At 42.9% G+C, this 27,924-nt stretch overlaps 1 protein-coding gene across 5 annotated transcripts; it reads right to left on the bottom strand.

Moving 5' to 3' along the window:
* Positions 1-27,776, bottom strand: LPXN (leupaxin). Of its 5 annotated transcripts, XR_005010743.1 has the most exons (10): positions 27,071-27,776; positions 19,894-20,036; positions 17,758-17,804; positions 15,466-15,565; positions 10,989-11,156; positions 7,350-7,526; positions 7,168-7,249; positions 3,756-3,904; positions 1,857-3,049; positions 1-201 (listed from the first exon to the last, which is right to left on the bottom strand). XR_005010743.1 is itself a non-coding variant. In XM_036765529.1 (9 exons), exons 1-9 carry the CDS (start codon positions 27,252-27,254, stop codon positions 2,780-2,782), a joined length of 1,320 nt encoding a protein of 439 aa, XP_036621424.1. In that variant the 5' UTR covers positions 27,255-27,776; the 3' UTR covers positions 1,166-2,779. The 5 variants fall into 5 exon arrangements, 4 of the variants coding, with proteins under 4 accessions (XP_036621424.1, XP_036621425.1, XP_036621427.1 ...); XM_036765529.1 differs by lacking the exon at positions 1-201 and having other exon boundaries at positions 1,166-3,049; XM_036765530.1 differs by lacking the exons at positions 1-201; positions 27,071-27,776 and adding an exon at positions 22,975-23,036 and having other exon boundaries at positions 1,166-3,049.
* Between the last annotated feature and the right edge of the window lie 148 nt (positions 27,777-27,924).

Raw genomic sequence — 27,924 nt, 5'->3', positions numbered from 1 at the left:
GTGAAACAAGGATGTCCATTATCACCCCTACTATTCAATTTGGTGGGAGACAGGCATCATCCTCATTGGACAGGTGCTGTATAACCTAACTCATCTCTCTCCATCTAATCCCCAAAAAGAATATGTGACTTTGTCGAATGATGGACTAAAATTGAAGTATTCTTTGTAGATAAACATTCCTTCATCTTCTGTCTCAGCATCCTGCCAAAAAAGAAATGATACGGCTGACATGTTTTTGATGAGGGCTGGGTTGACTTCTGATGATCTCTGCCTACCTTTCTAAGTGTTTACAAATGATCCTTTTAATAATGCATTTACAATTGTGCCAGGAATTAAAGTCAAGGTCACTTGCAGGCAAAGTTTGCAGTTGACGTATGTCCTTTTTTTTCTAATTGGCACGTTTGCCCTTCTCCAACTTTGGAGATAATATGACAAACCTGGTAAACTGGAAGTTTAAATTACCAAGGAAGTCACTGCTACAACCACACTAGCACTTATCTATGTGTGATACCACTGGTGGAGGTCACCATATTGGATTTGTACCCAAATGAACACACAGAATGCTGGGATCATTTGGAATTTAGTCTAATCAAACTGACCAAGCAAAGGTCCAAATATACTCAAGTCTCCTGTTCACAGACCTGTTGTGCTTCTGGCACGGTTGGGATGGTATTAAAGAGAAGAAATGAACTAGGTAATCCTATAGATCTTGTCTAGAGGCAACACCCTACTTTGGGTAGTATGGAAGAATAATAGGTGCAATAACCCAAGGAAGGAGTCTTCCTCTACTATCTTATCATGAGGCAGCTAGGTGGAGTAATAACTAGAGATGAGTGCTTTACTTGGGACACTTGGGTGGCTCAGTGGATAGAGTACTGGGCCTGGATTCAGGAAGACCTGAATTCAAATCCAGCCTCAGATACTTTTTAGTTGTGTGACCCTGGTCAAGTCACCTCCTTCTCCTCATCTGAAAAATGAACCGGAGAAGGAAATGGCAAAGATACTCTAGTATCTTTGTCAAGAAAACCCCAAACGGGGTCACAAAGAACCAGACACAACTGAAACGACCAAACAGCAACAGCTGGATTTGAAATCAAGATCAGAGTTTGAATCCAGCCTCAGACACTTACCAGTTATGACTTAGAGCAAGTCACTTGATGCCTCAGTTTTTTTCATGTGTAAAATAGGGCTAACGAGAGGCCCCACTTCACAGGGATGTGGTGAAAATTAAATGGGATAAAATCTGTAAAACGCTTCAGAAACCCAAAAGTACTACAGAAATGTAAGCTCCTCTAATTAGTCTACTGTGAGAACAGTGCAATCAAACAAACCTCACCTCCCAGTTTCCCGAGTTCTAACAGACCTCACACAGAGCTCAGTGGGAGTCCTACGAAGCATACTTTGTTTTTGAAAATGAAGTAAATTCAAAAGAGTCAGGACTTACGGACTCAGATGTAAAAAGAAAAGGGGAAAAAAACCACATATCCATATGTGCATAGACAGGGTACCTCAAAAGTCCAATGGTTTAAAACTGAACTGAGATTTTTGGGACACTTTATGTATATATTTGCTATATTTACAAGTCTATCAATCCCATTCTAAATACCTTTCTTCATAAGAGGGTCAGCAGCTTCTGGAAAATTGGAGGCTTTCCAGATGACTCATGACCACTGCACAACATAGGGATGGAATTAGGTAAGGGCCATAATAATAGTGTACTTTGTAGCAGATTCACAAGTGCCCCTGAACCCCCAGAATTCATTTACTTGCCTATGTCCTGAATTTACTTACCTGTGAATATTCTAATCACTCCCCTCCCCATCGCATTTGTAAACTGCTTGAGGGCAGATACTTACTCCTAGTCATTGTATCCTTAGCAACCCAACAGGCTGGTTGGTTGATTGATTAAATGGCCAAAGGAAATTTTCAGATTGAGTCACAATACTTTGTAGATAGTCATGCAGTATAGCAGATGTGTCTAAAATAGGGCCCCAAATGACCGCCTATCTCCAAACTTATCTAGTGTAGACTTTTTCCTTTATTCTCATCTTTAAAGGACTTTCCTGCCATGCAAAAAAAAAAATGTGTTACTCCCTTTTTCTTCCTTTATTTTATACTATATGAAACAGAGGGAGTGGGGGGAGGAGGGAATGTAATTGGGTATTAAAAAAGAGTCATAACTATTTTATTTCTCAATGAGACCAGTACTCAAAAGCATGTAGTTAAAAAATATTTCCCCCCAAAAAACTACAATGTTTGAATTTTAAGCTTCCACAGTCTTTTGAGTATGTACAAGAATTCCAGCAACCCCAGTAGCAATATAAAAGAAAGTAAGGTAAATGAGAAAAAGCAGGCTTATGGTGAGCAGCAGTGTGTGTATACATGTTTGTGCATGTGTGTGTGTGTGTGTGTGTGTGTGTGTGTGTGTGTGTGTGTGTAGGCACGTAATAAGTACACAGAGAGCAACAGAACTGAGCTCTAAATTCAGGTTTTTAGTAAGGAAGAAGTTCAGAGTAACTGGCCCTTTTAGGGTCTGGTTACCTTCTACGAGGATGAGAAAGCATAGAAAAGGCTCAGCATTGCCTGACTTAGTCCAGCCCACATGGGTAATCTTGAAAACTAAATGCACCTGCCATGTGGAGAAGAGTCTCCTGACTCCCCTGGCCCTCCCTACCAGCCTGCTGAGATGATCTGAAGAGGATGCTGAGAGGCTGTTTCACAGCCCCTTCTCCTCTCTAGCCCTGGCTGGCATCAGGGGGTCCCACGGAGTAGGTTGGAGTTAGAGAGGGAAGAGCCTAGTAAAGCATGGTTGACAATAGGCCTTGTCATTCTGTTCTCGGAAAATGCCCTTGGACAGCTGTGTCAGGCAGAACGCGCACACAAAATGCTCCGGGTGAAACTTGTGCCCCATAGCGCTGATACAGCGGCCAGTGATGGGCTGCTCACACCCGTGGCAGATGGTTCCTCGCCGCTGATGGTAGTGCAGCTCGCAGAAAGGCTGCCCGTTCAGCTCAAAGAAGGAGGCTGTGGAGAAAGGCTGGAAACAGTCCTAGAGACAACAAGAGAAAGAACATGCAGATGCTGAGGAACCGTGTTTAACTATCCCCAGAAAATGGCAGCCACAAGCCTCTGGGGGAATTGCTGTCCTAGGTACTTGGGCAATAGAGTTGAGGGTGTGAAGAATACAGCTGAGGCAGGCCAGGACTAGGGAAAGGTGGGGGTGGGGTGGGGAATAAGCATTCAGGTAGCACCTACTACGTGCCAGTTACTACACTAATTGCTGTACAAATCATCTCATTTTATCCTCACAACAACCCTGGGGAGTAGGTGCCATTATTATTCCCACTTTACAGCTGAAGAAACTGAGGCAAACAGCACTTACGGGGTGCACCCAGGGTCACACAGCTAATGAGTGTCCAAAGGACGAATCTGCACTCAGGTCTTTTTCCCTGTGTCACCTAGGTGCCCATCAAGGACACTGTCTGCCCATTCTCTTTCAGAGGGCTCAGTCTCGAATGCAGTGGGGGGGGGTGGGGGCGGGGGGGGGGGGGGGGGGGGACACTGACTGCTCTCTAAGTCGTGGGATCACGAGCTCTGGATCTGGACAAGGGCATAATCCAACCCCCTCACGTTACAGAGGAAGAAAATGAGACCCAGACAAAGCTGGTGATTTTCAGGTCACAGAGGCGGTGTCTGAGCCCCGCTTACTAGTTCCAATGCCACCTAATTCTCTCTAAGGCCCCCGGCTAACTGACCCCACACACGAAGCACTCAGGGTGCCAGACGGCGTCCATGGCAGACAGGTAATTCTCCAACACGGGACGGTTGCAGCCTCCACACCTGGGCGCAAACATGGCTAAGAAATCTTTCCGGCAGTACGGCTTCTTGTCCTTTTCATGGAATCCTAGAGAAAGAGAGCCAAGGAGCCACTTTACATCAAAAATCAAAATTGTCTCTGGCCTTGAGACCAGGTTAACTTCTTCAAAACAAAATCAGTTGGCTGGGGGAAGAGACCTTTTCCTCTGGCAGTGAAAAATCACACTGGATACCTGCTACCTAGGTCTAGAAGGGTCTGCTGTTCATCAGAGACAAGGGAACTGCCTGCCCCTCCCCCACTATGGGGACTCACTTGCCATCTCCCTGGCTCTTGAAAGGATAACAAATGCCCTTCAGACATCTAGATTCCAGTAGACACCTTAACCTCAACTCGTCCCAATCCAAACTCATTCTCCTTTCTCCTCCTACTTTCCCCATTACCATAGAGGGCACCACCATCCTCTCAGGCCCTCAGGCTCACAACCCAGGAGCCATCTTGGACTCCTTACTCTCTCACCTCCCAAATCCATCTCTTCCCAAGGTTGTTGTTTACACCTTTGCAACATCTCTCAAATACTCCCCCTTCTTTTCCTCTGACACTGCCACCCCCTGGTGTAGGCCTTCATCACCTCACACCTGGCCTGTTGTAAAAGCCTGCTGGTTGGTCTGCCTGCCTCATACCTCTCCCCTCAATTCAGCCACTAATATGATTTTCCTAGAGCACAGCTATGACCATGGCACCCTGCCCCCCTCCCCCATTCAATAAACTCCAGTGCCTTCCTCTTGTCTCCAGGAGTAAATACAAAATGCTCTATTTTGCATTCAAAGCCCTTAGTAACCAAACCCCTCCTATCTTTCCAGTCTTCTTCCACCTTACTTCCCAGTGACCCTGGCCTCCTGGCTGTTCCATGTAGTCTATCTCTTGGCATTTTCTCTGGATGTTCCCCATGCCTGGAAAGCCCTCCCTCCTCCTCCTCTGGCTTCCTTTAAGTCCCAGTTAAAATCCCACCTTCTGCAGGAAGCTGCCCTATCACCCCTTCATTCCTCTGCCTTCCCTGAGCTAATGTTTCCTATCCATCCTTTAAATAGCTTGTTTATGTTTATTTGCTGGCATGTTGTCTTAGCAGATTGTGAGCTCCTTGAGGGCAGGGATTATCTTTTGTCTCTTCTTTGTATCCCTGGCACTTAGCAAACTACCTGGTATACAGTAGGTCCTTAATAAATATGAATTGATTGACTGAACAACAAAAAGTATAAGAGTAAAACTACAGTCACAAATATGGACATGACAGACAGTGTGGAGGCTGCCGGCCCTGTGCAAAGAGCTTGAGGCACGAAGCCCCTCTGTGGGGGGGGTAGGGTGTGCCTTAGAGCCCTCTTGTACAAATGAGGAACCTTAGGCTCCAAGATGACAAGTAACAGACCTGTGATCACAAAGCCAGCCAGTGTCCAGGGTAGATTCTGAGCCCTGGTCTCCAGACCCAGTGTCCATCTTACATATGCACACTATATCAGGTTGAAACTCGGAGCTTCAAGTTTCACAATAGGTATTCTCTCTTGCCCTTAACCTGAAAGGATTATCAGAAACGAACTTAGTAGACCCCTTTATATTCTCTGACCTCTCTGCCAATTCTACTGGAAGAAAGCCACGTCAACAGCATTCCAAGCTCTTACTGTATAAATGAGAGTTGAGGAGATTTCTTTTCTCATTTTCACCTTTTCCACTGAGAGGAAAAACCCACCAATGGCAGGTTTTTTTTCTCTTAGCAAATCTCCTGGACAGAAGTGGGTAGAGTTACTAAGGGCCAGCTACAGTCTTGGGTAGAGACCCTCTCTTCTTCCCAGAGTGCCTGAACTATCCACTGGGTCATTCTCTGACGTATTTCACATTACCCAACTGACACGGCTTTGCTAAAACACAGCAGATAAGTTAATACAATCTAAAGATTTGCTTTCTTCTAGTTACCTATTAGTGATGCTGGTTCTTAGATTAATAAGTGTCTGTTGGATAGAAGAATGACTGTCTCATAAGATTCTTTCTCCTGGTATTTACTGCAGATACAGGAGAGAAGCTCAATTCTTCCCCTCCATCATACCAAAGAATTCCATAAATTTCACATGGCCTTAGTCTTATTAACATAGGCCATTAAATTCACTGAGGTCTGCTATTGAGGCCACAAAAATTTGCTTATCATCACACTGGGCTTCTAAGCAGTAACCAAGCCTGGTAAATGACTATGAGGGTGAATAAAGCCACTTTTAATGTGGCTTCTGAAAGTAATGACTCAGTCATGCCAAATGACCCAGGAATGACCCTCTGAAAAGTAGCTGCTCAAAAGAAGGGCCCAGGAGTCCCAAGAAAGAGGCAGAGAAGTAACAACAGCCATTTCAAATCACTAGAGTCTCAGGAGAGGAAAGATCAAAACTAATAAGCTAAACTTTCTGTGATGCCCCTCCATTTAATAATACAGCAAATTGAGAAAGTTTCAGCACTCAGCCCCTTGAGGCTCTCTCTGGGGCCAATTACCTCTGGAGGGCTGATGAGAAACACTGAAAATTAAAAGTACCACAGCAGAGAAGGGGGTGTTGATGCTCAGCTGAGACTGTGAGCCACAAGGGAAATTAGCAAGCACCTGCAGGGCCAGGAAGGGAGACTGAAAAAAGAAAGACAAGGATTCACTGTGGGCCTGCTCTCAGGGGACAGCACCTGCAGCAGGGAGGGAGAGGAGAGAAAGCTCAAGTCTTTGAGGGATGTAGAAAAGTACAGATGAAAGTGATTTCTCCAGAGGTTAAACAGTCAAGTGGTCACTGTAAAGAACTGCATTGTTCATGGTAAAACAAAATATGCTTCCACTGCTAAAGTGACCAAAAGGTAGAGAGCCTCTAGCTCAGGGTAATCTTCCTGTAGGCAGGTCTGAATCAGACATTCACAATAAGGGGCTGGAGGTGGTGGTGGGGCAGGCAGGGCTCTGACTCATGAACAGGCCTTTTGTGGCCAAAAGCCTCCATTCACAAATTGGTTATTATTGATTCTTGAAGGAACAAAATACCCCAAACAGAAATGAAAATGGTCTCTCCATTTAAAAGAGGCCCAGTCCAGGAAAGGAGCTAGCTACAGGCTAGGGTCAAGACTGCAGGTGACCTGCAGGAATCTGGGAAGGGATGAACTTGAGCTACTGGGCTCATCATGATAACAAATCTGGCACTGATTTAGGCCAGGCAGGCCCAAAGTAGGAGCTAGCACATGGGTACTCTTGGGCAGCATGTGATGGGGATGAAGGCACACCTATGTTCCATTCCTCTTCCATACATATGCCCAATGTCTGGAGGAATCTCCTGGGCCATACCTACCTTCCTCACTGAACACCTCCCCACAATGGAAGCAGAAGAAGTGCTCTGGGTGCCAGGTTTGGTCCATTGCTGTCAGCACCTTCTGCAAAAGAGACACACACACGCCCATGTCAGAATGTGACAGTGCCACCACAACCCAGGTCTGCCCAGTTGGAATAGCTTGGAGGGGCCTTCGTACTTACATCAAGAATGGGGGCAGCACAGTATGCGCACCTCGGGGAAAAAAGTTGGTGGTAGTCCTTCGAGCAGTAAGCGAAGCCACTGCGCTCAAAGAAGGGGCTGCTGCAGCCGATTTCCTTTTTGCAATGAGTACAGACAAAATGTTCTGGATGCCAGGTCTTCCCTAGAGCTGTGATCACCTGCAGCGGCATATAAAAGATGAAATGCTGCTATGTGAGAAGCACTGTGTGGAACACTAGGTTACAAAGAGAAGTACGAAACAGGCCTGGCCCTCAAGGAGCTTCTATTCTACTGGGATGTGACGTGTACACAGCGAAGTAAATACAGGTGAGCTAAGGAGAGAGAACCGCCATTAGTGGGGCATCAGGAACAGGCTCACAAGGAGGTAGCACTTGAGCTGAGACCCAAAATAACCACTGAGCCTCCTCTAAGGCCTAGGCCAGGGGTGGGGAACCTAGAGCCTTAAGGCCAATGTGGCCTTGAGGATTTGTTCTGTAAAATTTGGATTCAATCAAAAGGCCACACTTAAGGATTCAGAAGGCCACATGTGGCCTTAAGGACACAGGTTTCCCACCCCTGGCCTAGAGACTCCACTTAACACAGTCCTTCAAAACAGTGAAGGAAAATGAGTCATGCAGGGATCTAGTCAAGGGTCCTGCAAAGAAAATAGGAAAAAAATCTTTGCATCAAATTTCTCTGAAATAGGGCTTATTTCTCAAGCGTATAGGAAACTGAGTAAATGTTATAAAAATAAGAGACATTCCCCAATTGATAAACAGTCAAGTGATATGAACTTTTCAGAGGAAGAAATCAAAGCTAACAACAGTCATACGGAAAAATGCTCTAAATCACTAATAATTAGAGAAATGCAAATTACAACAACTCTTAGGTACCCATCAGGTTGGCTAAGATGACAGAAAAAAAATGACTAATGCCAGTGGGGATGTGGGAAAATAAGGAATTTTATGCTACCATACTATTAGTGGAACTGCGAACTAGTTCAACCATATGGAGAGTAATTTGGAACTATGCCCCCAAAGCTTTAAAGCTGTGCATACCCTTTGAGCCAGGAGTAACTGCTACTAGGTGTATATCCCAAAGAGATCAAATAAAAGGGAAAAGGACCTATTAAAAACAAAAATATTTATAGCAGCTCTTCTTGTGGTGACAAAGAACTGGGAACTGAGGGAATGGCAGTACAAGTTATGATTTATGTGTGTGATGGAATACTACTTTGATATAAGGAATGAAGGGGATAGTTTCAGAAAGACATGAGAAGACTTACAGGAACTGACACAAAGTAAAGTGGGCAGAACCAAGAGAACAATTTATGCAGTAACAGCAGTATTATAAAGATAACCAAATGTGAAGGACCTAATAACTCTGATCAGCACGATGGCCCACCACAACTGCAAAAGACTCATGATGAAAAACGCTATCTATCTCCAGAGAGAGAACTGACGCACCCAGGGGGAAGAATGAAACATATTTTTCCCTCCTCTTTTTCTTATTTTATTTTTCAGAACATGGTTGATGAAGAAATTTGTTTTGCATGACTTCACATTTGTAATGGGTTTGGTATTTCTTGCATTCTCAGTGGAGAGGCAGGGAGAGGATAGAGGAATGAAGGGAACCTAAAACTGAAAATAAAACAAAATTGAATTTAAAAAAATTTCAAAAAAAATAAAGGATCCTGTGATCACTGGTGGCTACCCTTCTCACCTAACTTCCTCAGAAGGTCACCACTTCACAGAATTGGAAAAAATGATGACAAAATATACATGGGAGAACAAATGCAGAAGAAGAAAAAGGAAAACTATGGATTTTTTTAATAAAGAAGGAGGATTTTCATTGCCAAATCTCAATTTACATTATGTAAAGTACTCATTTTTAAAAGTATCTGGGATTTTTTTTAAAGTAACAGGTCAATAGAAGAATAAGCCAAATATAGAATCAAAGTCAAGGAACATTAATTTTTGAGAAACCTCAAATTACAAAACATGGCTGGGGTGGGGGACGGTACGGAGGAACCCTTCATTATTCAGGGAAAAAAACCTACCGAGATTATTTAGCAGCATAGCAAAAAAATGGGACTGGATATATAATGGATAATGGGACTGTAATAAATTCCAAGGAGATCAAAAGTCTTAATACTTAAGTAAATACCACAATTTTTGAAAAGGAATGCTATATTTATCCCAATTGTGGAAAGAAGGGAAAGTCATATCTACCAAACAAAAGAAATTGTTGATGACAAAATTAATTGGATTGCATAAAAATAGACTTTTATTACAATAAAAAAGTAATGCACTCGATAAAGAAAGGAACATATCGGTGAAATTTTGGGCGGTAAAATATATCTGATAAAAAGCTGACATTCAAAACCTCTACATAACCACTGGATAAATGGTCATGGGCTAGGAACAGGACTTTTTCTTTTGTTTGTTCTTTGTAACCCCATTGCTTAGCATAGGGCTGAAGATGGAACAGGGGCTCAATAAATACTTGAAGAAGGAAACAGAGAACCACTCCAGTATCTCTGCCAAGAAAACCCCAAATGGGGTCACGAAGAGTCAGACATGACCAAAATGACTTACCAACAACAAAAATACTTAATTATTGATTAAAAATGAATTAACACCGAAAAACCAAGCTATAATTACCTAAGAATGAGGGGAAATGCAAATTAAAACAAATGAATTTTATTATTTAAATAATACTTGTCACTTTGATGTATGTAAGGGGCACCTAATGCTGATGGTGCTGAAATAAGAAGCACTATTACATCGTTGGTGGAGTTGTGAATTAACACAATTTTGGATACAGGCTTTCCCTTCCCCCACCCCTCCCAATGGTGGGGGGAGGTAAAAGAAAAAGGTTTTATCCAATTGAAAAAATTAAATTTGAATTCATATATCTTTTTTGGAAAGGAATCTGGCAATATGCAATAAGTTATAAAACAGATCACACACTTTAACCCAGAGGTCACAGTACTAGGTCTACACTGTAAGGATGTTACTAATGGGAGGGAAGCAGTATCTACACAGAAATATTCAGAGTGGATTTTTTTGTAATAGCAAAAACTACAATCAGTTCACAAGTTCAGTGACTGATGAATGTTGAATAACTCATGGTATATCAGTGTGATGTAATATTATTGTACTATAAGAAATCAGAAATATAAAGAATACAAAGAAACATGGAAGCTTTTGATAAAGTGATCCAGAATAAGGAAAACATTCAAGGAGTAACAATATACAAAAATAATTAACAGAAGCAAAATATGATGATGTAAATAGAAGATCAGAAAGGGACAGAAAAGCAAATCTAGAAGAATGTCAATATTTGGCTTAAGTTGACATATACTCCCTGGTTTCATGGTTCACATATATATTTATCTTTATTTTTGTTTATCTGAATATCTTTGATAGCCATTAAAGGTTTTTTATCATAAGAAAGGAAATCAAAATGAGGATAACCCAAAATGTTTACCTTAGAGAAAGCACAGTCCTTGGTAGCACACAGAGACAGACAGACATACATACATACAGACAGACAGACAGACAGACACACACACACACACACACACACACACACACACACACACACACAGCTCAAGAGCCAAGCCTGGACCTTCCCACCTTTCCAGCAATGGGTTTTTGGCAGGAAGCGCAGTGACCCTTGGGGATGGTGGCAATGCCAAGGTCTTGCAAGTCCTGTTGCAATCCCCCAAGCATAGTGTCCAAAGAGGCACTGGAATCTTTCTTCTTTGGCACTGGCTCCTTGGAGCCATCAGACTTCGCCATGACCTGTCAGCAGGAAGAACAATTTTAAAAGGCATGAAAATCAGCAGCCTCATATACTTTCATGTCCATAAGTCCATCCCACATCCAGATCCCACTGTTGCTTACGCATAAGAACTGGTGGAAAGGCTATGATCCAGGAAAAGTATTGAAAATAAAAGTGACTTGGAGCAGTTAGGTGGTGCAGTGCCCCTGGAGTCAGGAGGACCTGAGTTCAAATCTGGCCTCAGACACTTGACACTTAATAGCTGTGTGACCCTGGGCAAGTCACTTAACCCCAACTACCTCACCAAAAAAAAAAATGAAGAATGAAGAAAATAAAGGTGCCTAGACTGAGTGGGTTCTTCTAACCCTGATCTCTTATGAGCCTGTGTTCTATACTAGTAAAGGTAAAAGAGCACTGGCTCAGGAGTCAGAGGACATGGGTTCAAATCCCACCTATAACTTGTACTACCAAGGTGACTTTACTCTGCTGGACATCTGCCTGCCCCTCTCTAAAAGGAGGCCTGAGGTTTCTTTCAGCTCTAGCTCTCTGATCTGATGACTTCCCAATAAGCCATGCAACACACAATCCCAAAGTACCTCATCATAACAATCTACCATGACAGCCAGGCAGCCCAGCCAGTCAAGTCAGATGCTGGATGTGTAGTTTGGGGAAGTGAAAACTAAAGCAAACATGACAAGTATCTTCTAATGTCTGGAAGGATCCCAGAACTCAGACCAAGGGTTAGTGGTTGGAGCAGGAAACCTTTCAGTTTAATATGAGGGAAATGCTGCCCAACCATGAAGCCAGCAAGCAGGCAGCAGGAGTCTCTGCAACACTGGGAGTGTTCTCAGAGATGCCAGATGACCACCTGTAAGGCAGGTATCCCCAAGGAGGTTAAGGTATCACTGGATGCCCTCTCCCCCTTCACCAGCTCTAAGATACCAGGAGGTAGTAGGGATAAGTGCAATGGATTTGGAAATCAAGAGGTCTCCTGGCCCTGATATCTCCTAGCCAGGACAAGTCGCGTCTCTTTGCTTGATGATCTCATCAGCTCCCATTGACTTAATTACCACCTCTATCTCGGTGATTCTCAAATCTACCTTTCCTGCCCCAACCTCTCTGAGGACCTCAAATCTCACAACCTCAACTTGACTTTCAGAAGTCTTGAAAGTCTTGAACTGGATGTCCAGCAGACATCTTAAATTCACCATGTCCCAGACCAAACTCCTTATCTTTCCGCCTAAACCCTCCCCTCCTCCTACCTTCCCTATCACTATCAAGGACAATACCATTCTCCCAGCCCCTCAGACTCACCCAGACTGTTACCAAAACCTGTTGATTTCACCTGTTTCTCAGAAACACACCTCTTCCTTTCCTATGATACTGACACCCCCTGGTGCTGGCCTTTATCACCGCACACCTGGACTACTGAAGTAGCCCCCTGGTGAGGTTGCCTACCTGAAGTTTCTCCTCACTCCACCATCCATTCAGTCACTAAAGTGATTTTCCCAAAACACAGGTCTGACCATGTCAGTCCCCTTACTCAATAACTCCAATGGCTCCCTATGACCTTCGGGATCAAATACAAAATCCTCTGTTTCATGTTCAAAGCTCTTTATAACCTGGCCCCTCCCACCTTTCCAGTCTTCTTACACCTTACACCATGTATTCTTTGATCTAATGGTGCAGGCCTCCTGAACAATATACTCCATTTCTTGGTTCCAGGCATCTTTTCTATTGCTTTTTCTACTCCAAATCCTGCATAACCTTCTGGGTTCTTCTCAAGTCTACACTTTGCATAAGAGGTCTTTGAACCGAGGCTCGATGACCTCTGGTTAGAAACGTGGACACGATGTCTGTTCAGAAATGGAATTGCTACGGAGAGCCTTTCAATACTGAGGATTCAGCAGACAGGTTTTGCCCAATTGGCCCTGTCATCACTAATATCTCACTTTTCTGGGCTTATACTTATTTATCCAATAAATATTTCATGTTCACACAATGAGAAATGACACTACATTTGCCAGTATTGTAGTTGTTTCATGTGGGACACGACTTTATCTCCCCTACTGTCTCATAGCTTTCTGTCAAAGAAAAAACTTTTCTTCATTTTGGGCACAAGTCTGCCAGAAACAACTTTGTTACTTTAACCTAATTCTAAATCCAAGAATTTCTAGCACCTTCTCTCAGAGATGATCTCCCATTCACACTGCATATAACTTATTTATACATAGTTGTTTGCATGTCATCATTCCCATTAGGATATGAACTCCTTACGGTCAAGGGCTGTGTTTCCTTTTCCCTTTTATTTTATTCCCCAATCTGACAAACAGTAGGTGCTTTATAAATGCTTGTTACTTGTTATACCTCAGAAAGAGAAATGTCCAAACTGATAGTTCCCCCCTCCTTAACCCCACAACACTGTTGGACATTTCTCTACCACAAGACAATTTAGGTTACATTGCAGATTAGCAAAAATGACCAAAAAATGGCAATAGTCAATGGTGAAAGAGTTGTGGGTTAATAGGTACGCTAATACATTGTTGGTGGAGCTGCGAAATGGTACAACCATCATGAAAAGCAACTTAAAATTATGCAAAGTGACTAAAATGTTTATAGAGGGCCACATGTGGCCTCAAGGCCACTCCTGGTTCATACCCTTTGAACCAGAAACTTTATTACTAGACTTATACCCCAAGGAAGCCATCGATGAGAAGAAAATTACCACAGACACCAAAATATTTATAGCACCACTTTTTGTGATAGCAAAGAATTATAAACAAAGTTGATGTCCATTGATTGGAGAATGGCAAAACAAACTGGTACATGAATGTCATGGAATATTACTAGCTCTAAGAAATGATGTGTGTGATGAATATAGAGAAGCATGGGAAAAACACAAACTGATACAGAGGAACTAAGCAAGAAAATAAGAGGCACAAGGTAAATAGAAAAAACATACACCCCCCCCAAATTAGAAAAACACATACCAAAAAATCACAAGTAAGTGTAGCAAAATTGTAAAGCTCAGGTAGGACTCAGGTGAAGAGATATGAGACAACACCTCAACCCACCCCTTCATGGAGATGAGATTGTCCTCAGATGTTAGACACTGTACAGGATTTGGGGCTTTTTCAAGCTGTTGATTGTACTGATTTCTTCCTCTTCATTTTCTCTCTCCATTTCTCCTTCTCTTTCCTTCCTTTCCTCCCTCTCCCTCTCCCTGTCCCTCCCCCTCCCTCCCTCCCACCCTCCCTCCTTCTCTCTCTCTCTCACACTCTCTCTCTCCCTCCCTCCCTCCCCCCCCCTCTCTCTCTCTCCCCTTCCTTCCTCCCTCCCTCCCTTCAAAAAAATACTATTTGTTATATTGAATGGCTCTCAGGGTGGGGGTGGGGGGAACTGGGGAAAACTACAATGATACAGAAAACATAAGACAGTAATAAAAACTGGTAATATTTTTTAAAATTTAAGGCAACATTTGTAGGAATCTCGAGCAAGGTAAATGACCCTATGTAAAAATACAGTTTGAGTTTAACATTCTACTGCATCTTAATCTTCTAAAGCTATTCAATTACTTCCTTGACCACTTACCTCAAGGACTAAAAGGCCTTCTTATTCTCTGTGACCAAAATCCTAGTCCAAGAGCTGAGGTCCATGAACTTTTATAAAATATTTTGATAATTATATTTCAAAACGGTTTTTTTATTTTATTTTCTGCATTTAAAACCATTCTTCTGAGAAGGGGTCCGTTGGCTTCAGACGGCCAAAAAGGATCATGACACAAAAAAAGTTAAGAACTGTTGCTCTAAACTCTTCTGAACAGAAAGGCCAGTACCACCTCTAGGTGGGTCACAGGGCTAGTACTTTCAGGGGAGAAAGAAGGTAGTAATCTTGATTGGACATGAGGTATTTTTTGCCTTACTTAGGTCTTAGGTTTTTGCTCTTAATCTTCTACACATTTTCCCAAAGGGAAAGGAAATGTCTAGAAAGGATTTTAGACTAGAGAAACATTTATTTCTTGATATTTTAAGTTGAATTAAAAGGAAATTTTTAATATGTTTCCATGTTTCTTAATGGTCATGGATATAATCACAGTCTCTTTTTGTAGCACATTGGTGTCTAACACAGTTCTAGGGATACAATCCAAGATAACTGAACTGATTTTAGCCTGGGACAAACAGTGGGTGGCACAGGAATCTGCAAGTCATTCCCTGAAGAAGAATGGAGACCAGAATCTTTATAGAGGTCCTAAACAGAAAACTTTCTTTTATCATTATGTACAACATCACTGCTCTTTGTGAAAGCCTGTGGGGCAGGGAACACACTTACCTTGGCCTGCATCTGACACAGGTGAGCCATGAGCTCATCTAGTTGTGCTGCGGCTGAAGTGGCCTGAGGCTGCAGCCTGGCCTCTGGCTCCTGAATATCACTACAAAGGAGAAAAAGTACAAAACATGTCAGTAAAAGCCCCCAGTGCCCGAATTACTACAAATTGCAGTTTTAACTGCCCCTTCCTTAGCTCAACAATCGAACTCTAAATAGAAACAATTTTCCAAAAAGGAAAAGGAAAAAAGATTATCTAAAGGCAGTATGGATATTTTGTCCTCTGCTTATTTGGTTTTGGTCTCCATTTGCCACTAATATAAATAGTTCTCAGTCTCACACAGGAGAGTATAAAGTGTCTAAGCTTCAGACTCTAAAGGCCCATTTTTACCAGTGCTAAGTAGGACTGAAGGGACCTTTTAAAGGACAGTCCTCTTAAAACGGCTTCCTTGAGGAAAAATGATTTACCGATTTGTTATATTTATTCTCTTTTCTGACATTTTCATTTGTTGATTCAATGAACATTAATTAAGTACATACTGTGTGCCAAGCACTAGGTTAGGGACAGGTGGGAGGGTAACATCTCTAGAAGCCATGGTACCTGGCTTCATTAAGCTTACTTACAGTCAGATATATGACTAGGACATGGGACACATGGTACTACTGAGCTCTGATCACTATCCCAAGCCTGCCATCAATACTCTATATAATACAAGAAATTGCTCTAAATCTCTCTTTTGACATCACTAACATAACAATAACTAAATATGGCCCCTCTCTTTGCACAGGGCTGAACAGTGTGGCTCTTTGATCTTATAAGAAGAAAACAAGAACACTTCCAGTGAAGTTTACTCCTAATGGCTAACCTAACAAGCACCACATGACAGAGGAGGGGTGCATGCTAAGTTAAACACAATGGATGAAACTATAAAGGAAGGTGTTCTCACAGCTATGTGAGTAGGAACTTGCTTTTGCGAACACCATTACCTGAAAGAACCACATGAAGACCATATATCCTGTGGAGAACCTCAAATACATGCATAAAAGTATTAAACTATAATATAGCCAAATACACTAATGCTTTCACCAAATATATTTTCACTGTGTCCCTTGAACACAGAGAATTTAAAAGGTGGGTATTTTAAAATTAGAATTAGTTTATTAAGAATAGTTTACTATTAATCCTTCATCAATTGGTACTGAATCTAAGCATGCAAAAAAGTATCTATTTGAGAGGCTGATTTACAACTGACATATTCATTTATATTTCTACATAAAATTCCCTAGAAAAGCAGGTGAATAGATGCAAGTAGAAAACTACCAGCCTAGTATAGTCCCTGTCTTTAAAATGATGGCAAAACTTTCTATGCCCTTTTTTATACCTTATTTCTGTTACCTCTGATTTGGGGATAACTAGGGAAAATAGCTGTTTCTTAACTAAAAAGAAAAATAATTCACCTATTTGTTTTTCTGTCTCACAGGTAAGGGGGTGGGTGGCTACCTGTCTGAACAGATGCAGGATGGGGAAGAAAATCCAACATTTCTTTCTAGCCTCATTTATTACAATGGAGAAGAAATAAAAAGGAAAATGACCAATGGATCTTTGGGGCCAAAGAAGACAGCACAGTGGAATGGATCAAATGAGAAGTTTAGAATAGTCAGAAGATCCTGGTTTGAATCCCAGCTCTATTATCTATCTCCCCCATGACCTTGAACCTCTTTGAGCCTTAGTTCCCTCAGCCTTAAAAAAAGGGGGTGGAAAATTAAGAGTAAAAATAGCAGTATCTCTTCTGCTACTACAGGTACTCAAACAAATGTAAAGTAAACCTTATCAAGGGATCACGGTCCAGCATTTCCAGTGCCACCACCTGCCTCCAACTCCAGGGCAGGCTTCCACCGCCATGCTGATCAAGTACCTTAGCAGCGTCACAGACATGATCAATCAATAGGTGACATAGTCAGGCAGTGAGGCTATGATCCAAGAATATTAAGTTTATATATCTTGGCTCTCATACTGTTGGGCAAATCAGTTTCTCTCTGCTTGCTTGCCCAAATGTACAAAAGAGAAGGGAATATCTAGGCAGGGCAGGGCCAAGTGAATTCTAGGGTTACCTCTGCTTTTCTAGATCTAGAAAAGAACGGTGACCACTTAGCATTATGGAAATTTGCAACCTAGACCTGCTCAGAGGTGAGAAATGGTGGTGAGACTGTGATAAATTTACAATCACAAACATCATTATAAAGCTAAACCTTCATGGCAACCAAAATTGAATAAAAAGATCAATGAAAATACAATACCTGTAGACATTGGCCTCTTCAATCTTTGTAGTATATATCAGCTGTGCCTAAGACAAAGAAGTGTGGTGAAAAAAAACCTCCATCGTTTTGGTATTCATTGACTGAGATCAACCTGTAGCTATGGTTCTGATTTCATAAGGGAACCAACTAATGCTTCTCTCCTATGAGAGTCCTCTATAACTCAAAGGAGACCCATTCCAGTACAGAAAGCCCTTCCTTCTAGGCAGGATTTAGATGAGTAAAGAAGGGAAGGGGAGGAAAAAAGTCTGCTCATCCCTATCTTGTAACACTGTGACAACAATTTGGCTAGCAGCAGCTGTTGTGAGGTGTAAAACCCAACAAGACCAGCAACAAGAGCTGCCAGCACAGGTTCTTTGATCTGCTTTATTAAGGAAAATAACCTTAAGGGGTTAACAATCTTAGTTTAATCCAACATGCAAATATCATTCACTTAGCTCAGGAGGAAAAGCTAGCAACCTGAACTACAGAGGAAATACAAACAAATTACAAATATACATTATAAACAGACCAAATACAATTCACAGTTACCAGGAAAGCATCAACATCTGGGTTGACGAGCTGGTAGGCTCTTTGAGCGGCTGGCCAGAGTCCCCACATCAACACTCCTCCAGGAGTGAGAGCCCCAGACAGAATGCTAACCTTTAAGCTTTTATACTCTGTTCAGGGCTCAAAGGATTCATACCTAGTTAGCAAAAGGGTGTGGGCCTGGGATTTAGCACCAAGTAAGCTTAGTCAAAGGCATTTGATTACTTTAGCATTTCTACCCATCTTAATTAACATTATAGCCACCTAGATTAGAATCATAGGGCAGTTAGTCATGGCTTACTTTTCTATAACAAATTTATCAACGTTTTAGTCCTGTGACTAGCAACCACAGAGAACAATCTTTGAGAACTGTTAACTTCTTCTTAAGATACAGGATGCCTTTCTCAGATAAATGCATATAAATTCTATATTTTTGGTTTTTATTTTTGGGGGGGTGTTTTTATGTACACATCTGTGATCATAACAGTTCAAAGAACTGCTAATGAGAAAACTCCTCCTACCAATGAAGACTAGAACCTTCACTGAAACATCTAGTCTTAGAGATCTGCTTGGGAGCCCTGAGAGGTAAACCAGAGTTAACATGACCATTATAGGTCAGAGGTAGGGCATGAACCCATGGCTTCTTGACTGTGATAACCGTTTGATATTTACTAAATTATGATGCTTTTCATACATTGTGTATGTTATCCCACACATAGATTGCTCTTCCTTCTCCATCCAATATAGCTCATAGAAATTCCTTGTGTAACCTATAATCAGTGCTGGGTTGAGAGAAATAGGGGAAGACATATAAACTAATGCAGGGTGAAATGAGCAGAACCAGGAGTAAAATTTACACAGTAACAACACCACTGTAAAGATAATTTTGAACAACTTCAGAACAATGACCATAGAACTCCTCAACCATAATTCAAGAGGATTGTTCATCTAAGCTACCCAGCTCCTGACAGACAGCTGAATAATGAACTCAGGGGAGAGAATGAGACATACATTTTTGGACATGGACAATTTGGGAATTTGTTTTGCTTTATTATGTATTTTAATTATAATGGCTTTACTTACATTTTAAAATAGTGTGAAGGGAAAGAAAATAAGTACTTAGTTTCTTTCATTGAAAATGAGATTTTAAAAAATTCAGTGTGCATATTTAGCTATATCTATTTCTCTTCAGGGGTACAGCCAATATTGGAAAAGCTCCTATATTCTGAGCAGTATTTCAAAGATTTGTGATTTCACTTATGTCACTATACCTTTCGCCACAGCACAATGCAACTCCTCCCCACCTTATGGGGTCAAACAGCTTAAAGCAATGAGTGACAGCTTTTGTCACTGGTAGCCAGGGCCCCTGGGGCTGGGGCTCTCTTCTCAGTCCTCAGGGTGACAGGTGCACAGTTCATCACGGAGCCAGGGCTCACAATCTAGAGCCTGACAGACCTGGCTATAGCTTCTTCTTTGCTAGAACTCAAAGTCATGGCCATAATCTATCAAGGCCCCCAAGGAAGACTTGTTAATGGCCATGCATATGCAGCCATTTCCCTACACGCACAGAAAACCAAAGGAAAAGCTTACTGGCATGGGCTGTTTGTCGTCTGGGGCTGGCTGGGCCTTGGCTGTCTCGGCCATCTTCCCATCTTTGCTGGGCTGCAGGACAGGTTCGGGATCCTCATTGCTTTCCCCTAGGGAAGAACGCTCCAATTCTTCCAACAAAGCATCTGAACCACCAAAGAATAAGGAACAAAAGACATCAAATAGCATATGACCCCTCTCACTAGAGCAGAAACTTCCAGGCCCCTCTCTGGTCTATGCTTCTACTGTTTACTTATTGTGCTGCCTATAGAAGGAGATGCTACTTACAAAGTGCTTAGCACAGTGCCTGGCATACAGTAGGTACTTTATCAATGCTTCTCTTCTGCATCCCTTGATTCTATCTCAATGTATATGCACTGCTTCAGAGTGGACATTGGCAATGCTTGGTGCAGAGTGTGGCTGCTTCCTGTCTTCTATATATGGCTCCACTATTATATTCCATGACCTCATTAAGAAATGAGCACTAAGTTGGACTCTCAGACCTGGGTTCAAATCCTAGTTCTATCACTTACTTTAAGACACCTTGGGCAAGTCATTCCCTTTTGGTACCTCCATTTTCTTAGCTACAGGGTGTCCCAAAAGTCTTAGCGTGCTTTTAAGCTTTACTAGCTTGAGGAGTTTGGAAACTGTTGGAACTATAACTAGAGAAGGGTGACTGAGGCTTTGCCCCAGGTGGTAATTACACTCTGGGCCTTTAGCTGAGCAGGAACAACAGAGCTTAGCACCTAGTTAGCAAGGATAATTAAAATAGCAAATTTCCAGATGGCAGGCTTTGGGCAAACTTCCCTATCCCACTGTGCTCTGCTCTTTTCTCCTCCCCTCCCCCCCAACAGCAGCCTTGCAAGCCAAAGTCCTGGGATCTTTGACTCTTCCTCCTCCCACAAGGCAATGTCCCCAAGCCCAGCACAAAAATGTCTCCCTCTAGCTCTGGCCTAGGTGGTTGCTGAGATCTCTTCTAGATAGGGACAACCTGGTGATCCCAGCAGAATGGCATTTCATTTTTCTTCCCAGGAGTCAAATGGACAAAATAAGCCAAAGTGGGGGAAGGGTCATGGTTATTTTGTCAATCCTGCCCATTTTTCCTATTCTTAAGCCAATCAACACATGGGTTTCAAGTCTCTGATGCAGAGTCGCCTTGTTCCTCTGGGCCCTTCACTAAACTCGTGCTCTGAACAACACTAAGATTTAAGTACTAGCAAAGGGAGTTTCCCCACCCAAGAGTTCCTCATGCCAGTGAAATGACAGCTGGAGTCCCTAACCCCTGGCTCTTCAAACATCATAGCTCCCTTCTTTCAATTCTTCAGCTTTGCTTAAATGACATATTAGTGATTCCTGGCCTCAAGACAGATTTTTATTAACAATGGAAGCCAGAATAACCCTGTAAAAGCATTTACCAACCCAGGTATGCTAGGTAGCTAGCTCAGTATTGTGACTGGGGGAGAGGGGGGGAAAGTGGAAAACAGGGAGCTTCAAAACCTACCTCTGCCCCCAAATTCATTAAACCCAGTTAGTAGGTCTCAGTCACTCTGCTTTCCTCTATGTCACTTCTCGTGTTCCTTGCCGGATTTCATAATTTCAGGATGACTAATTTCAGTCTGAGCAACGGGGAAGGCGGGAGCAGGAAGGGGGTAGGTTGGGGGAGAGAAGTGATATGTCATAGACTGAACACTAGAACTTGATTCTACCCAGAGCTTCTTGAGGTCTCATCAGTAGCAGCACATGGTGGTTTAGGTTGTTTTTTTTTTAAACATCTATAGTTCCATTAGACCATCTACATGTTTGTTATGTGTACCATGCCACGATAGCAATCAAAAATTGCTGGTAACCTACAAAGTGATGGAGAGTGGCCCAGAGAGCATATATTAGCTGCAGCATTTTCCCATCTGTGAGGAGCACAAAGGATGTCATCAGGCTCTATGGGTGCTAGCAAAGGAAGTGGGCAGATCATGAACTGAGATTGAGAGATAGCAAAGAGACAGCCTGTGAGTTATGCTGGTCCTCACGACATCCAGTCCTGCCGGCAAAGAGGAAGGCCTCCCAAACAAAGAGCAGATTATCTATGGGAGATCGAGGAAAAGAGAGGTAAGATTTGCCCAAGATGGATGCAACTGGCCCTCAAGGAAGGAGCACCCACCTAGAGATTCCAGCCTTAAAGATAGTATGTGGTCTTCTGGCATGAACATCACAACTCTGCAAGGTTCATTCCACATTACACAAGGGATCATGGACTTTGAACTAGCAGGGACCTCAAAGGCCACTGAGTACAATTTGTAGCATTTTATAGATGAGAAAACTAAGACCCAGGGAAGTTAAGTCATTTGCCCACGGTCACATAGGTGGAAAACGTCAGAAGAAGGAGGTGAAGACGCAAATCCTCCTCTTCTCTTTCTCTTTTTTTTGGAGGGGATGGGGGTGGGGAGCGATGAGAAGGGCAGACTGTCTCCCTTTGGAGAACTTCCAGTGTGGAAATTCCCTCCATTGGTAGAGATCAACAATACAACGCTAACTTATAGACATGGAAAATTAAGTGACTTATCTACAGTAACACAACTAATGTGTATTAGAGGCAACCAGACCTTCCTAAAGTCCCAGGACAGTCCTCTAATCACTACACTATGCCGCCTCTCATTGCTTTCTTTTTCTTTTCTTTACTAACATCACTACTATTCTTCCCATTTTGTTGTCTTTTATCCATGCAGCAATCTCAGCCATCCTGTACAAGGCTCTCACCCATTAATTATCCACCCAGGGAAATGGGTAGAAAATCAAGTCTCAAGCACCTTCCAAGAAACATCCATCCTTTTGATATATTTCAATTCCACTTCACTCAAAAAATGCTTGGCAGTTTAAGTAATCTAAGTCCTCGGGCTGACCCACCCAGACAAAAGGGATACCCAACACAACGTGAACAGTTCTTCCTGCTCCCAGGGTGGGGAACAGAAGTGAAAATCAGATCTTTCAGCTTCTCTGAACAACCTAATTAGCCTTCAAATAAGCCCATCCACAGAAAGAACCCACATTTTCATTCCCTTTTTGCTTCTTCATGGAGAAGCCCCCACTCACCCAGGTCTTCCATGGTCACAAACCCAAGCTTCTGTAGACTCTAACACGTCATAAAAGCAACTGAGTGAGACTGCATGAAGCATTCTCTAAATCTTCTTTTAGTTCCTGTATTTGCTTAGCACTTCCTCTCTTTTGATTCGATTTAGGGAGGTTTTTTTTCTTTTTTTTTTATGAGTCACGTACTTTTCAAAGTATGGTTAGCAATATCTGGAAAAAAAAATGTGACTGATGAAAGAGAGAGCTAATTTGGTCAAATGGCCCTGATTGACAGGTTGACTCTGGAGCCTTGAGGAACCATGGCGAGGGTCACCAATGACCAAGACCACAAGCAGAAAACTTGGGCTGGATTCCATGGAAATGGATGACACATTTATATGCTTCGAGAAGTCATGCCCCATTAAAAGCTTTCTTCCAGTGCTGCAAAACCTCAATCGCTGACAATGTTTGCATGTTTACATGTAAAGTACTATTATTGTTTGTAAGTCTAATATTCTATGCCACTTTGATCTTTAGTTCATGAGAGCAATTGCTCCTCCCTTTCCACCTCACTAGGACTAAAATGCAAAGAATAGATGATCTACTATTGCTGAAGTTTTTATGTAAAGGGATAGAACCTGAGGAAATTGGGGATTCCCAGTTTGCATTACTCTAAATAACCATTGGATGTCAGTACTGCTCCAAAGAGCTTCAAGGAAATTCAGCAGGAAGGGGAAGCATTTATTAAGAATGAAGAAATGTTAACATATTGGTAGGGAGGGGAGTAGTCCCAAATACTGGAAGGAAAAAGATAATTTTGGTGTTTGCTCTAAAACTTCAGATCTGGTCCAAAATTTGAATGATTTATGTGAAACCCAGAACTGTATTCTGAGATACTGTTTCAATGGTCTATCTTGGTCCTGTGGCTTCATTTCCTTTTGATTCCATCCCTTAAAGGTTCAAGAATTTCTTTCTCTGATTAGATTTTTGTTGATAAAACTAGCAAAGGGCCAAGATTGCAGAATAGAAGGCATGAAAATCTAAGTCTGAGAGACGAGTAAATGGAAATTGTTTTGGTATACTGGGCAACTCAGGCTTGACAAAAACACCTGCATGAGATGATTCTGGCAAGCAGCTCCTCAGACTGCTTTCCGGTAAAGCAGATATGTAAAAACCACAGAAACAGGTGGCTCCTGGGAGATGAGAAAAGCTGAGGAGGAGGGGAGGGGCTGTGAGGGAGACCTAACTCCAGGTGCCTTCCTGCAAGATGCCATGACATCTATCCTTGTGTAGCAACAATCTTGCTAGCAGCTGCTGTGGGACTGTAAGACCCAACCAGACCAGCAACAAGAGCAGCTAGCACAGATTCTTTTGATCTGTTTTACTTAGGAAAGTAACTTTAAGGCATTAACAATTTCACTTTAATCCAACGCACAAATATCATTCACTTAGTTCAGGAAGAAAAGCCAGCAACCTGAACTTCAGAGCAAGTACTAATTACAAACATACACAATATAAACAGACCAAATTACAATTCATAGTTACCAGGAAAGCATCAACATCTGGGTTTACAAGCTGTGGGGCTCTTAAAATGGCTGCCCAGAGTCCCATGTCATTCTTCCAGTGACTGAGAGCTCCAACGGAGAATACCAACCTCTGGGTTTATATATCTTGTTCAGGGTCAAAGGGCATCACAATGTGCTACTCAAACCTACATGACCTAAAAGCATCACAAACCTGGGACTCAAACCCACACGTCCTAAAAGCCTCTGGTGTCACAAACACTTCACTCAGACCCATGCAAACCAGGCTTTCCCTTGAGGCAAGGATGTCATGAAAGACTCCCAGTTTAATCAAAGAAACAAAGGCCGGACTCATCAAGGGCACTTGATTAAATAAGTGCTCCAAAAGAGAAAACAGTAAAAAAAATCCCACCTTAATTAATATTACACCCTGTAATCCAAACTTGATTCCAGGTGCCTCTTTCCTTCCCTAAGTAATGCCGAAGTTGAGTGATCAAGAGCTATCTCCCAATACCTAGGCAGAGTACAGCTCTCATTAAAGGAGGGTCCCTACAACATATAAGAACTCCTATACCCTCATAGCAATCTTTATAAACAGTAATACTGGTATTAGTTCCACTTTATAGATGAGGAAACTGAGGCTCAGAGGTGAACTGGGTTGCTTGGAGTTATGCAACTAAGAAATCTAAAGATTAACTCCTACCTCATTTTAAAGTTGGAGAAAAGCCTGAAGAGGAGAAATAAACCAAACCTAAGGTCACAAAGGCAAGTAGAGGCCAGCACAGGGCAATACAGAGAGCCTGCATACAGAGCCACAAGTCAGGGGCTGGAGTTGCATGCTCTGCTAGCAGAGTGACAGTGGAAAAATCAGGATTAAAGATTAAGAATTTCAAGTGACCTAATCGGACTGATTCACTTAGCAGATGCCCAGAAAGGATGAGTGCCATGGTGGAGTCACACACAAAGAGTAAGTGCCAGTGAAACTTTGTTAAGTGGGGACCACCACCCCACCCCTTGCCCTCTGCTGCCAAATCTGGGGCTCCTTCCACAGTGCCCCAGGAGGCAGCATGGTGTGATGGGGAAAATGCTGTATTTCCCATCACAGGGTCCCCAGACTGCCACAGCTGCCTGGGGGACCCTGGCCAAGGCCCTTTCTCTGGCCTTGCTCCACTTGCATCCGCAAATTCAAGAGCTGGGCTCAGTAACTTCCAAGGCCCCTTCCAGAGCAGTATCCAGCCAGGACCTGGGATTTCATTGGCAGAGGGAATTCCTTGATGAGCAAACCCCAATGTAGGCTCCTCCCTTCTCTACAACCTAAGCCTCTCAAAGCCGGCTTCCTAATGTGCTGAGAGGTCAAGTGACTCGCCAGTGTTCAGTAGATACTGAATCCAGGTCTTCCAGGCTCTGAGGCCTGCTCTACTAGGTCAAGTTGCCTCTCAGCTCTATATCCATGAAGTAGAATGACGATGAGGTTAATAGTACTGAGTAGCATTTATTCAGACCTACGTGCCAAGTACTGCATTAAGAGCTTTATATCATTTGGTCCACACAACCACCCTGGGAGATGGGTGTATTCTGATCCCCATTTTATAGTTGAGAAAACTAAGGCAAATAGTAGTTAGGTGACTTGCCCAGGGTCACACAGCTAGTAAGCATTGCAGGTAGAATTTGCACTCAGGCCTTCCTGACATCAGGCCCAGATCCCTTGTCTATCATTCCACCTAGTGGCCTCACAGAGTGCTTAAATCAAACAAGATATGTATGAAGCACTCTTCAAAGCCCCAATATGAACTCCTGTCCTGGCTCTGAGTCTAGCACAGTCACCAGCAAACACCTCTCAGGTCTGAGACACATTAGGGTTTCCAAAGTACTGCTCCTATATCCTTTTGGGGTAGGTTATACACATATTATTTATCGATCAATATTTATTAAATGCCTACTATGTCCCAGGCACTCTGCTAAGCACTAGGGACACAAAAAGAGGCAAAAGACAGTCACTGCTCTCAAGAAGCTTATGATCTAAGGGGAGATGACATTCAAACAAGTATGTACAAAACAAGCTATATACAGGATAACCAGGAAATAATTAACATAGGGAAGGCATTAGAATTAAGGGGGATTGGGAAAGTCTTCTTGTAAAACATGGGATTTTATTTGGGATTTAAAGGAATCCAAGGAAGTGCATATATGGCTATGAGGAAGACATTCCAAGGATGGGAGACAGTGGAAAAGTAAACTGAGTCTTGGAGAAGACAATATGGCTATCTAACAATCAAAAGGCTGCAAGTAGACCATCATAAATACAGAGCTTGGAAGGACCCTGGCCGCTTATTTTCATCCAAACCCCTCCTTTTGGAGATGGGGAAAACTGACAAGACAGAACCAGGATTTTAACCCAGGTCTTCAAGTCCCAATCCAGAACTAATTCTCCTGCACCACAATGCAAAGCATTTTTTGTCACTTAACCTCTCTCTGACTCAGTTTTCTTATCTGTAAAATGTGGATAATGATTGTATCTAGAGTCACAGTGGAGAAAGTGTTGGGCCTGGAATCCCAAAGACTATCTTCCCAAGTCCAAATCCGGCCTTAGACATTACCTATGTGAACCCAAAGAAGCAATTTAACTGTTTGCCTCAGTTTCCTCATGTGTAAAATGAGCTGGAGAAGGAAATGGCAAACCACTGAAGGATCTGCCAAGGAAAATCCAAAAGCAGTCACTGAGGGTCGGGGTGGGACACGACTAAACACCACCACTCCACTTTCCAGGGCTGTTGTGACCATCGCACGAGATAATCTTCGTAAAGCACTTTGCGAGCCTTCTGGTAGTCACTATTATTTCACCGCAGAAGTGGAGCGGGCAGAAATGGCAAGGAAGGGACTTCAGTGGATGCTGGCGGGCCTGGGTTCCAATCTCGCCTAGGACACTTAGTAGCCCGGAGATTGAGGCAGGTATTGAACCTCTGTGGATAAATCTTCAGTTAGCAGAGGATAACGATGGCAGAACCCCGCCCTCGCCAACGTCAGCGTCCCTTATCTGCTGTAACTACGGCTTCCTCCCGCTTCGTCGCGCTCGCTGCCATCCACGCGGGCCAGCGACGACCCTCTGTGGCAAGGAAAGGGCGACAAAAAGCGACCCTGGCGAGGGGCGACGGAAGCCGCACTTCCCGGTAACCGTGTCCAATCCCCGGGCAGCTCCGCCCGAAAAAAGCCTCTGGAAGCGAACTGCATTTCCCAAGATGTCACGCTTCACACAATAACTCCCAGAATTCTCCGCACAGGCCCGGGTTTCCTGTACTGCTTCCTGCTAGAGACTTCCACCTCCGAACTACAGGCCCCAGGCTTCCTGCGAGACGGCGGCTGAGCGCATGCGCTAGCTGAGAGGCGGGCTCCGACCCTCTTTGGCTCCGCCCCGCGCGGTGCCGCCGCCATTTTGATACGGACTTTCATCCTC

This window comes from Trichosurus vulpecula, chromosome 6 (assembly GCF_011100635.1).
Source record: "Trichosurus vulpecula isolate mTriVul1 chromosome 6, mTriVul1.pri, whole genome shotgun sequence".
In the NCBI taxonomy this organism is placed as follows: Eukaryota; Metazoa; Chordata; class Mammalia; order Diprotodontia; family Phalangeridae; genus Trichosurus; species Trichosurus vulpecula.
Note: the sequence above shows the minus strand (reverse complement) of the source record. Positions and strands in the feature narration are given on the sequence as shown.